General features: G+C 52.5%; 5 protein-coding genes across 5 annotated transcripts; 2 read left to right on the forward strand and 3 right to left on the reverse strand.

The window, feature by feature from the left end:
* Positions 1–677: 677 nt before the first annotated feature.
* On the forward strand, positions 678–1,415 carry Z519_08881 (uncharacterized protein; the record flags this gene model as incomplete). The annotated part of the gene is made up of 2 exons (XM_016766608.1): positions 678–988; positions 1,016–1,415. 2 exons carry the CDS (start codon positions 678–680, stop codon positions 1,413–1,415), a joined length of 711 nt encoding a protein of 236 aa, XP_016616906.1.
* A 708-nt stretch (positions 1,416–2,123) lies between these two features.
* On the reverse strand, positions 2,124–3,145 carry Z519_08882 (uncharacterized protein; the record flags this gene model as incomplete). The annotated part of the gene is made up of 5 exons (XM_016766609.1): positions 2,124–2,662; positions 2,731–2,808; positions 2,900–2,934; positions 2,989–3,060; positions 3,132–3,145. The coding sequence occupies 5 exons, from the start codon at positions 3,143–3,145 to the stop codon at positions 2,124–2,126; spliced, it is 738 nt and encodes a 245-aa protein (XP_016616907.1).
* A 637-nt stretch (positions 3,146–3,782) lies between these two features.
* Z519_08883 (uncharacterized protein) lies at positions 3,783–6,648 on the reverse strand (the record flags this gene model as incomplete). Its single annotated transcript, XM_016766610.1, has 3 exons — positions 3,783–4,250; positions 4,300–6,334; positions 6,386–6,648. The coding sequence occupies 3 exons, from the start codon at positions 6,646–6,648 to the stop codon at positions 3,783–3,785; spliced, it is 2,766 nt and encodes a 921-aa protein (XP_016616908.1).
* Positions 6,649–7,385: 737 nt separating this feature from the next.
* Positions 7,386–9,020, forward strand: Z519_08884 (uncharacterized protein; the record flags this gene model as incomplete). Its single annotated transcript, XM_016766611.1, has 1 exon — positions 7,386–9,020. The coding sequence occupies one exon, from the start codon at positions 7,386–7,388 to the stop codon at positions 9,018–9,020; it is 1,635 nt and encodes a 544-aa protein (XP_016616909.1).
* Positions 9,021–9,806: 786 nt separating this feature from the next.
* Z519_08885 (uncharacterized protein) lies at positions 9,807–11,190 on the reverse strand (the record flags this gene model as incomplete). The annotated part of the gene is made up of 6 exons (XM_016766612.1): positions 9,807–10,240; positions 10,291–10,363; positions 10,418–10,459; positions 10,508–10,693; positions 10,746–10,932; positions 10,985–11,190. 6 exons carry the CDS (start codon positions 11,188–11,190, stop codon positions 9,807–9,809), a joined length of 1,128 nt encoding a protein of 375 aa, XP_016616910.1.
* Positions 11,191–12,089: the final 899 nt, after the last annotated feature.

Below are 12,089 nucleotides of genomic sequence, written 5' to 3' on the forward strand. Positions count from 1 at the left end.
TGCTGACACCCTGAAGTGCTGAAACCTGTGGAGGGACGCGATCGAAAGCGAGCGTGTTCGTTTGTTTGACGGGGACTGTTGATTCACTTATGTATGACTGACTCTTAATGAGAGGACGACAATGAATCATTGGTGGCCATGATCGTGACCGTGACCGTGACTATGACTTCAACGACCACCACATACCCTATCAGAAACAGCAACGCAGGGTCGTTTGCAATGCAACGCAGACCAACCCAAGCCAGACCAGCGCAATCAGAAGGGCGTCGCAAACTTTAAACATGTAAACGAGAGGGAGAGAAGAGGAGGAAAGAAATGGATCAGCCATAAATCTCGTTCAGTCAAGAGGAAAGAAAACTGCTAGGGCCTCTTCGCCTTCATTTTCGTCTTCGTCTATGTTTGCTCGGTACTGTCTAATTACCTGTCCAACCCACACAACCAACCCTGTTCGGAGTGTATAGCATTTCACAGGGCCGGAAAAGCCAAACGAGACTGTACTTCCTCATTTCTATATAGATCTTCTCTTCTGCGACTCCTTCTCCTTCTTCTCCTGTTTCTATCCCTTGCAATCTACGGCTGGGACAAGAAAGGACAGCGCAGACCTAACTCCAAAGCAAAAACAAAATACCGAACTGCACTACATGCCATACAGGGCACCTTATCATACTTTGCAAGCAATGGTCCGGCCCTCATTCTTCCACGTCGACCACGCCCGGAGGGATATCGAAGCCCTGACGGTCGCGGTGCACGAGCCGGTGCGGGATAACGGCGAAGGAACCTGTATCAAGTCCGGGTGGCTCAGTTTGCCCGAACCCGAGCGGGAGCGGGAGACAGCGTCTGAGTCTGAGACTGAGGACGGCAAGGGTGAGGGTGAGGGTGAGGGCGAGGGCGAAGGCGAAGGTAATTGCGCAGCCAAAGATACCAGCACCGCCGCCGACTTCCCCGTATTCTTGTCCGCAGGCGAAGGAGTCGTCATCCACTACGACCTGTGGGCATAATCCAGCTCCAGCTCCAGATCGGCCATCTATGCGTGGAAGGACGGTAAGACAGGCAAGTCGAGCGTGGCGATGCCGAGCGCGCAGAACGCGGCATACGAGCTCGACATCGTCGGCGGCACGATTTTTTCCTTCGAGCTCAAGGAGTGGCACAGCTGGGGCTTCGTCCGGCTCAATGTAAAGTGCCTGGTCACCACCTCGGAGCTACCTGCGATCCGGCCCAACTACTCCCATACCCACGCCCACCACCATCACACCCGGCCACTGATGTGGATCGGCGTCGGCACCGATACCCCTGCCTCCTCCACGGGGAAGGGCCCCAGTCTGGTCCAGCTCGCCTACCGCGTTGGCGGGATGCATCAGGGTTCGAAGCCCGCGTATTGGGTCCACAAGGACGATGATGGCGTGGAGATGATCTGATGGCAACGACGATCGGAGGGTTGGGTTCCTTGATGTAAATTATGCTCCGTTCGACGACGAGGTGCCGGAGGATTTGGCCTGAGCGCGTAATTGTAAGGAGCGAAAGGCAGAAGGAGTTTTACGCCGCGAATGGAACATCTGGGTTGGGTTTAACTAGAATATCACTGCCGACGATGGACGACTTTCGAACCTGTGTCTTTCAAGCGTGAGCAGTGGTTTCAACATTAGGTGGTCTGTATTGAGTACTCGGTATATGAGGCTGAGAAACCTGCCCAGGATATTGGCAAAAGCAGCAACTGATGACTACTCCTCTCTCGGCTAGGAAAACACGTGATATTAGCCTTCGTTTCTCGCGAGTGTTATGGCTCCCGGTCAAGAATGGCTCGCAGGATAACAATGTCTCATCGCCAAATTGCAGCAAAAACGGATTCGTGCGACCGGTATCTCGGTATCCCTCTGCATGAGACCCCTAGTTTCAGCGAGAGCTGCAAGTCCCTGCCACCCGTCGCCACCGTCTGAGTATTCTTTTGTAACCATTTTGACGTCGAAATTGTACACGAAAAAGCCTGCATCTATTCCAAGCACAAGATATGCTCTCTTTTGTTCATCCACTCGTCACGATACTGTTAACCGGCTGTGTCATTCCTTTCACATTCCACTGCTCCTGATGGTTGGGCAATTTTTCGTCAATCTGTTGGTTGTCTTCCCCTAGAATGTTTCTGGTTCTTCTGCTCCATTCGCCTCCAAGTCCGGGATCTCGAATCCTTCCTCTGTGCTATAGAGTATGGTCTGGATGTTCTTCACGAGACCGTTTTCGTCGGTTTCAAGGGAGGGATCCTGTTCGACCGCATTCTGCAAGAGCAGTTCGATGTCGCGGAGTTTGCTGAAATAGAAGTCTCGCTCTTTCTCTAGTCCCGCAATTGCTTCCTTCAGCGATTCGTTTTCGGCCTTCAATGCAGATGAACTGACCCCCCCAGCACCCACGGCCCTTGGCGCAGGCCGATTGACAGGCGTCGTCCCGGTTTTTCGAGTGGTGCTGGCCCCGGTACTTGTTCTCGGAGCGGTCGAAGCTGGTGTGGCCGCACCCGCACTCTTTCTTCGTGCGACAGCGTCATAATCATGACCCGGAAAATATTGATCCCAGAATCGCTTCGACCACTGCAGGAACTCCAGGTTATCTTGCATTTTACACTTGACGAGCTGCTCGACTGGCACGGTTCGGTCGATGCCGTGCTTTGTGAAGCAGTCTGTCACATCGTGGTCAGCGGCGTGCGAAGTAAAAGGAAGGATCCGCCACCCTCCACTGCGAACGTACTTTGCAGAATCTTGAAGTTTTGTATGTAGGCGTATTCGGTATTGACATTGAATTTTACCCGGCTCATGGGAATATCAACTGTAGTCGCCAATCAGTGCCCGCGTATCGTCTCTTGTGCCACAAGCACAATTTCTCAGGGAGCGGAAAGGCGACAGAGGGGTCGACGTACGGAAGATGGAGTCGAATAGCTGGCAGAGTGCGGCTCTGTCGAGTGCTGTATTAGTATCTGATCTTATGTCTTTCGGGTTCATATCCTACCCTGTCCCGCATTGTTCGACCTTTGTGATGTTGAGTTGCAGGAGGCCGTTCAGCCATGCGAGCAATTCTTGCCTGCGCCCATGTTAATAACGCCCTGCATATTTCTTCGAGTCTCGCTGGCCTGGGGATGATTGCAAAATTACCTTGATTCGCTCATGGCTGCACCTATGAAGGGAGGAAGACGGATACCAGTGGAGGCGCAATGAAATTGGCGACAACCAGAGGAGAGAAAGAGTCCCGGTTGGAGACGCCTAGGGGACAGATCAATCAGCGCAAACAAGAAGCCAAGAATAAAAGCAGTGACCTGAGGTTGTCCTGGTGAAGAAAAGATTTGGACGGGTTGTGCAAGATACAGGGTGAAGAGGAATGTTTTTGTTGCGACGGTGGTTGTTGCTGCGCAGGACGCAGGACGGGGATGTTGATCTGTGACGCGGGTCCCTGAGTTTCAGGGATCGGGATCGAGGGGTTCAGCCTGCTTGAGCCTGCTACCAACTAACCACTGTAACCAGCCCTTCTGTGGCCCTTGTCCCCCCAGGTGGCTGCCCACTAAACAATTCGAGTTAGTTGGTCGCCTCTGGGTGCCTCCCGCCTGAACGGCACTCAAACGGTTAAAGGAGGCACGGCCTGGTGGTCAAAACTGTCAGGGCCGCCCAGGCCGCCCCAAAGGCCCCGTTACAACCTCGTCGTGCTTGCTGTCCGAGCTACCAAAACATTTCGGTTCTATTGTTATTACACTCAGATTCTCGTGGCATCTATTCTCTCCACTCCTTGCCCATGGCCGATCCAACCCTCATTTACTTCGTTGCTTCACTCGCATCGCTGGCCGGTTTGGCTTTGCTCCCATCTCCCTTCTTCACTGATCCGTCGGCCTGGGCATCCGCAGGCGACTTGTTGGCCTGCTCTTCTGGTACACCCTTCGTCGACGGGTTCTGGCCTTCTACATCCGGGTGGTCAGGGGCAACTCCTGGAGCGTTGACCTCGTTGCCTTGCTCATCAACCAGTCTCGTCCTGGTCTCGTATTTGGTCTGGAAGGATGCCTTGCCTTCGGCCAACAACGCTTGGACCTGGGCTTCATCCAACAGGTTCCCGTTCTGATCGCGATATTCAATCCGCTCCTCTTGGCCAATCACCTTCCCTTCACCTACCTGGGGAGTGACTGCTGAAGGGTCATCTTTTCTCTCCGAGTCAATCTTCATTGACGGAACAGTGGGAGTGGCACCACCTTCTCCCAAGGATGGAAGTGGTGTTGAGTACTGGGCGTACTATTTCCGGTCAGTTTTGTGTCACGTCGAGCAATTTTGTCTGGCTTACATCAGTGTGGAAAGTATTGCAGTCAAAGTCCCAAGTATCAAACAATTTGACCGATCTGCATTGGTCTTGTGTCCACGGATTGCCATAGATCAATGGAGCGTACAAGGTGAACACGCCGATCGCGAAAGCCACAAACAGCACAGCCACACTCCAGCCAATCTCGGGATACTTCTTCAATCCGAGAGACGAGATGCGATTGACGACAAAGTCAAAAATTTGGCACATAGCCATGATGGCGAAGTACAGGGCTGGGAAGTAGTGGTGCAGAAACAGTTGTCTTGCCATCAAGTAAAAGGGGAAGTAGTGAAACGCCCAAGCAAGAACAGTCTGGCCGATTTCATAGTCGAATCGTTTAAAGTTGACGTTGGAATAATCATTGCAGCTGCGTTGCCAGCGTAGGACTGCGATGCCCTTGAAAATGATATAGGTCAAGATGGCCAGACTCGAGGGCCACCAAATGGCGGGATTTCCGAGAAGATAGATCTGACGATGATCTTTGCCCCAGAAATTGATTCCACGACGGAGGATTGGCCAGGAGCCCGGTCGAGAATCCCATGCATGCGACTCAACCAAGCCGGCATTTGTCCTCCACATGACCTTTTGCAATTCCCAGAACTTGCCCAAGAAGCCAGGATTCCTGTAGTTAACCTTCTCTGCATTTTCCCCTAGCATTGGATGCTGATTCTGTTCAATGTACCACACGCTGTTGGGAAGGGTGCCTCCTTTAGCACAAGTCACTTCCTGTTGCTCGAATCCCCAATCAGGTAGTTTGACCTTGTGTGAGAAGAGGACACAGCCGGTCATGATGTGAACCAGCTTGAATTTGGTCTGAATGGTTCTCAGCCTCTTCTTGGCTTCTTCGCCATCAGACATAGACTTGACAATCTCCACCCGAAAGAGGTCATTAGCGTCGCCTTCAAATCCTTCGTAGCCGTAAGCAGTTACTTCATTTTGCCAGTCGGCCTCGGTAATAGGAGGTCGGACATCATGAGAGTGAATGCGCCGATGGGTTGTTATGTGGTACAGCCTGATAATGTCGCCGTCCTTGATGAACTCGGTAGAGTTGGACCACGCTTTAGGGCCTGCAATGGTGACGTTGTCGGCGGTGACCGGCTGCGTTTGGTTCTCGAGTAGAAAAATGTTGTTTTCGTCCTTATGGGGGTATAGTGTAACTTGCTGTTGTTTGCTGCCACCGGGGTACATGTGCGGATGGGAGTGGAGGTAGCCACCCTGGGTGTTGTGATGCCGAATGGTCACTTCGCTGCCAAACAAGACGTCGGCAGGAGTGTCGGCCATGCCTTTGTTGTTTAAGGTTGCTTGGAATTCGGAAGACATGAATCCGTCACCGTCGCCGGGATTAACTAAACAAAGGAAATGAATCCCAAACATTCCCACATAGAATGCAATCGGGATGACAATCAGACAGAAGACCCTGGCAAAGAAATGCTTGAACCATTTCCTCGGGTTGACGTTGACGCTGTCGCCAAGCAGAACCCACAATTGGAGGATGGTCAAGCTGCCCACCCAGGCGATGGTGAAGAGGCCAACCCATTTGACGCTGGCGGTGGCACCCAGGCCCAAACCAGTAGCTGCAAGCCAAAACCACCAGCTTGCGTCAAAAGCTCGGTCGGGACCCAGTTCATGTTGGTTTGTGAAGCAAGTCCATGCCAGAGCGGTGAAAGCGGTGCAGATGACCAAGGGTGAGTCGAGAAGAATCAACCTCGATTGTGTGATCAATCCGTTTTCGAAGATCAAGAGCGCAGCGCCGAGACAAGCCGTGACTGTTCGGCATCCGTACGCTTTCAAGGTCAAAAACATCGTGGGAATAGTGAGAACTCCGAGGATAGCAGGCAGGAGGCGCATCGAGACGTAAGGGACTTTGGGCTCCAGATAATCCTTCCCGATGTCCTTAAAATCAAAGTCGCCGTTGAAGCCGGCCAGCCAGCCGGCCAGGGTGATGAGGAGTTTGGCTAGAGGAGGATGGACATCCATAAAGAACTTGCCCTTGATGTACTTGGTAGCGAACCCACCGAAGCTGCAGTTTCCATTAGTACATTGTTGCTTTGCGACTTGTTGGTCGACTTACTGGACCTCATCGAAGACGACGCTGGTTGGTTGGTAGATCTTGAACAGGCGGACGACGCCAGCCAACAGAGTCAGCAGTGCCATGATCTGATAGTCCGACATGGGGAGCAAGAATATATCGTTGTCTGTAACTCCTTCTGATGCGTAGCTCTTCTTTTTACTGGATTGCGTGCGGATCCTGTCACCGCTCACTCCGTTCGAGGTCGGTGCGGAAGAAGTAGCCTTTTGCGAGGCAGCATTCTTCCGTGAGGGAGCGTTGGCCATGATGAGGGAATCGGGCCTGCTGTCTCAAAGGAAAATGGGGGATATGGCAGCAATTGTGCCGAAAGGCTGAGCCGCAAAGGACACGGTCGACGCAGTCTGCAGTCCCCTTTAGCTTTTGGCGGGAAAGGAGAAACCTGGATCAACGAGAGACAAGAAGAAAGTAGACCGGTCATTAGCAGGTCAAACGACCATGGTGAAAGGGAAGAAGACAAGCACGAAGGGAAAAAGAAGCAAAGGGGGTTGAAGGCTGGACTACAATGAAGTTCAGGAGGTACAATTGCCAACTTGTTCACTGAGGGCTCGTGTCTCCGCACCTGGCTCAGCTGTGCTTAATACTTCGTACTCCGTACCAAGTAACTTTTCGTTGGCTCGCGTCCGAGTCTTTACTTAGAACGACACGCATGTGCAAGGCGAAACCTCCTTTTCCCTTAAGCGAGCAAATCGAGACTCTTAACTCCACAAGCATGCCTTAGCCACAGGCTGCACCAGCCACAGATTCAGATTTCTCCCAACTTCGCATTTTTGTTCGACGTCAGGCTGTAGTCACAGTCAATCCCGCAGCTCTTCGTAGCAAACCCCTCGTGCGCACCGACTGGTCCAACTCATGACAGGAGCACCTCAAGACTGCCTCAGAACACACCCTTCCAGAATCTGTCCGGGCGCAAAGTCGTGTGTGGATTTGAAACAGGCGCAGGCGTGGTGGTTTTGTCCTGGTGGACGGACGGAGAGCAGCAAGCATGGCGCAGAACGGAGCAGTTCCTGAACTTCCAGAATCCGTCTCGAAACCCCCCGAAGGCATCGTCCTGCCGCCCAAGGATATAAGAGCCATTGTCGAAAAGACCGCCGGCTACGTGGCGCGCAACGGCCCGGTCTTCGAAGATCGCATCCGCGACAAGGAGCAAGCGAATCCGAAATTCTCCTTCCTCTCTCCTCACGATGCATACGCTCCTTTCTATCAGTGGCGACTCTCTGAGGTGCGATCGGGACGAGGCACGGCTGTGTCCGCTGGGAGACCTGGAGACGCGACCCCCGTGCCAGAAAAACCAAAAGGCCCAGAACCGCCTCCGGAGTTTCAATTCAGTGCGCGCATGCCTAATATCAGTGCGTTGGACCTGGAAGTGGTCAAACTCACAGCTCTCCACGTTGCTCGCAAGGGCAAGAGTTGGATGACGGCCCTGTCGCAACGAGAAGCCCGAAATTACCAGTTTGACTTCCTCCGGCCGCAACACTCGCTCTATAATTTCTTCCAGCGTCTTGTTGATCAATTCACAATCCTCCTCCAGACGGGGCCGGAAGGTCAAAAGACAGAACAAGCCCGTATCCAAGTTCTCCAAGCCAACATCCAGGACCGATTTCGAGTGCTGAATCTAGCAAAGAAACGGTCAGAATACATCAAATGGCAGGAAACCCAAAAACAGAAGAAAGAAGAGGCGGAAGAGGCCGAACGGATAGCCTATGCCCAGATTGACTGGCATGACTTTGTTGTCGTCGAAACAGTGCTGTTCACCGAAGCAGATGAGCAGGCCGATCTTCCTCCTCCAACCACACTAAACGATCTCCAGAGCGCGAGTCTTGAGCAGAAAGCGATGATGAGCCTGGCTAGACCGGACATGCGGATCGAAGAGGCTATGCCTACAGAAGACATGAGTGGCTATGCCTACAACGATCAATTCGGAGGGTACCCTGAAGCCAATGGCTGGGCTCCTCCCCCAGAAGCGCCTGTCCCAGCGGCAGTGCCAGGATATGCTCCATCCCCTGTGCCGCAACAACCCTCACCAGCCATACCCCAAATCCCGACACCAATACCATCCTACCCATCTCCTGCTCCTCCCGTTCCCTCTTCACAACCCCTATCAGTGCCCATACAGCAACCACCCCCCTCAACGGCTTCTCCCGCTCCAGTACCAGGTCAGCCTCCAATGCGGATAAAACAAGATTACATCCCGCGCGCCCAACAACGTGCGGCCACCGCTCGTGCAGCTACGGCCCTATGTCCAAATTGCGGCCAACAGATCCCCGTCGCTGAGCTCGACTCGCATTTGCGTATCGAGTTACTCGACCCGAGGTGGAAAGAGCAGCAGTCCAAAGCTGCACAGCGGTTTTCGACTACGAATTTGGGTGGTACGGATGTTGCAGCGAATCTGAAGAGGCTGAGGGCGAGGACAGATGGAGTCACCAGCGACCCAGTCGCGGAGGCGGCAGCCAGAGTCTTAGGCGAACAAGAGGAGGAGGAAAGGAGGAAGAGGATGAAGCTTGACGGCCAGCCTGGGGCTCCCGCGTATCCTGCCGTAGGAGCACAGATGCAGGGCGGGCAGCATTCGATGGATGTGCAGGAGCAAATCCGGCAGATCCATAACAAGTACAAGTCGTGATGACGAGGAAACTGTACATTAATTCCTCCCCACCGTCTCTGAGAAGAACTCCCGCACTGGAACTGAACGCGGAAGAAACGAGGATTCTTCGAATCTGACAACCAGGCAATCCGCAAGATAGGGCAAAGATTCTTCGTGAAACATGTTTTCAAACAAAAATGAGTCGTCAGATCTACGACTTTGTCCCATCGAATTCACCGCCTCAGCCCCATTTCCACAAAATGAACGCGGAAATAGCGAGTTCAATATCGATCACTCATGGGTTGTCGACTGCAACAGAACGCTTGTCTGCCCCAGATGTTCATGGTTCCTATGCTAGTCATCACGCGCCGATCAATGAAGAACGGATCAATGAAGAAGTTAAACCATAGCTACAGGCGCTGAATGGCAAAATGACTAGTCTCAGACGCAACATGATTCACGTCCCTTCGAGAGGAATGGTCCACACACACATATAAAAGATGCATTATCGTATTCATAACGTGTATCTGATAGACCTTTGCCCATCCGTCATCATGCCGCCCCACCTTTGGAGATATTGCTTATTACTTATTTCTTGAGTGTCATCCGAATGCAAGTAGGTACAGGGGCTCCTCGAAACCGCAGTTAGCGAAGACAGGTTTATAGCAGCCAAAGCATTCAAACAAACTCGCTTGAACCTGATAACCACAAAAGAATCATGGGTATCCCATCACAAACGGACTTTCGTGCCGATTTAGAAGGCAAAGGTCCATTATTTGCAGAGAGATGAGTCAACAAGGGGAGCGGGTCTCCGGCGTGAAACCATCAGGTACCAGATTGAGTCGGTATAGTGGTCCTATCGTGAACTGTGGCATTGTCGTTCGCAATATTGCCTAGAGTTGTATTTGTCGCTCCTGAACCTACCCGAACTGCCTGGTGAGAACCAGATCTGTCGTCCTTCGAAGTTCGTGATGTAGGGGACAAGGCACGGTCAGGTATGACTGCGGTTGGACTGACGACAGGGCGGGTCAGGTCTTCCTCTGGGTTATAGGCAGAAGCTTCGAGGTCATCGAAGTCTTGTCCAGGGTTTGCAGTTTGATATTCGCAGCTCTTGATGAACCAGAAGAAACCAGCTGCGAGCAGCGAACCTAGCAGAGGACCCACCCAGTAGATCCAGTGATCACTTGGGAACGCGTGATTAGCGACACAAGGACCGAAGCTTCGAGCAGGGTTCAGGGATCCGCCGGTGTAGTACACGCCTAGATGTCTTGTCAGCGACAGGCAAGTATAGAACGTGGATCTTGTTTACCAGCCAACTCGGCAATGAAGAGAGACAATCCAATCCCCACGGGGGCGAGAAATGTCCCTTTATGCTTTTCAGCCTGTGGAAAGACCGTCATTAATGGACCACAACGATGGCCTCCTCAGGTACTCACAGCCAGCATGAAGATGGTGAAAACCAGTTGGGCGGTAAGGAACTATGTAGATGTGAGCAAGCCATCCCGGACCGATAGTGGCAAACTGACCATCTCAATGAAGACTCCTTGTGCCTTGTTTGTTCCCCCACTAAGAGAAGTTGTAACAGCCAGAGGCCCTGGGAAAAGTGCTTTGACAACTCCGGCCGACGCCATTGCCCCTAACATCTGTGCAATGAAGACAAGGGCACCTCGAATGAAAGGGACGGCCCCAATCAGGCAGAGACCGAGGGTGACCTGCTATGTTATCAGCCCATCACCTTCATCTTTTCACCCCTGGTTCTCATACAGCAGGATTGAAGAGACCTCCAGAGATTCTGAAGAAAATCCATGCATTGACGGCTAGAGAAAACCCGAAGCACAAGCTGATGTAGAGGAGCTGAATGGGATTCGGTCCTTGAGGAAGATCTGTACTCGTGTTGCCAGCAGCAGTTTGAGGAGTGTTGGCCACCTGAGTGCCGGCAAAGGCGAAGAAGCTGTCGAGTAGTCAGTCTCGGGGTTCCATTGTAAAACGAGGATGGCGCTCACAGGAAGAGAAAGGTGCCGACAAATTCGCCGGCCATGGCAATGAAATGGTTTCGAGGCTTGTTTGGGATCCTCATAAAAAAGGAGCTCGGCTTCGGGCCATGCATTTTGTCGTCTTCACCAGCAGCTGTCGCTCCAGTCTTTGATTTTCCTCTCCGAGGTCCAAAGATACCCGGTAGAAAGCCAGACCTGGGGTTGATGTCATTCATCTTTGCGGTTGCTGATTGCTTTCCAAACACACAGCTGGAAGCAAACGAGGAGGGAAGGTGCAGCCTTTTTGAGCAAGACGGAAGGAGCTGCCTGAACACGAGGCTGAAGTTGCTCGCCGGGCCACAGAAACTGCTCTAAATTTCAAATATTCGATGGTCGAACCGATTTGCGTCCAATCCCGGGAGTACAATGGCGCGCAAAATAAGCAGTCCAACCAGGTCAGAGGTTCTGACAAGAAAAGAGGAATTTCTGCTCAGGATGGAAAAGATAACGTTTATTTACGGAGGTGATCGAGAAGTCATGATGGCCTCCCAGCGGCATCCCAAGCTGGAGGACGGCCATAGGCCTCTTGGAAAACGGCACAGACGCCATTGAAAGTAAAATCTGGTGGGAGTTGATATGGAGATCGACGTTTAGTAGGCGAATGGTCGATGGACGAACATGGGATGGACATGGTGAGTGAAGATGTGGTATCGACTTTGGCATCGACATGACGAAAGAGGCACAGCTTGGAGCCTCCAATTGGGCATGGCGCCAGTTCAGCTCGGGCTTGGGCGGGAAGCCACAGGACAATCGCCCCTAACGGGCCAAAGCTAAGCTGAAATGAGGGAAAAGAGGGGGTACTCCCAGAATTTTGGGGGGGAGGGCAGCTAGGGCCATGCAGGGGGGCCTCTACCGAAGCCCGCGGCCCTAACCATGCCTACCCAGCACAACATATGCCTAGTAGGTACTCAATACACGTCCTTAGTTTAGGTATTATACCAAGAAAAAGTTGGGTTGGAAACTCATCAGAGAAATCTCGAAAAGCATCTGGGCAAGATTGACAGGTCTGGAATGCCCGACAATCAGAACTTGAGCAGAGACAGTGCTTGTTGTTCTTTACCTTGGTGCTCCCACC

This window comes from Cladophialophora bantiana (genome assembly GCF_000835475.1).
Source record: "Cladophialophora bantiana CBS 173.52 unplaced genomic scaffold supercont1.14, whole genome shotgun sequence".
Classification (NCBI taxonomy): Eukaryota; Fungi; Ascomycota; class Eurotiomycetes; order Chaetothyriales; family Herpotrichiellaceae; genus Cladophialophora; species Cladophialophora bantiana.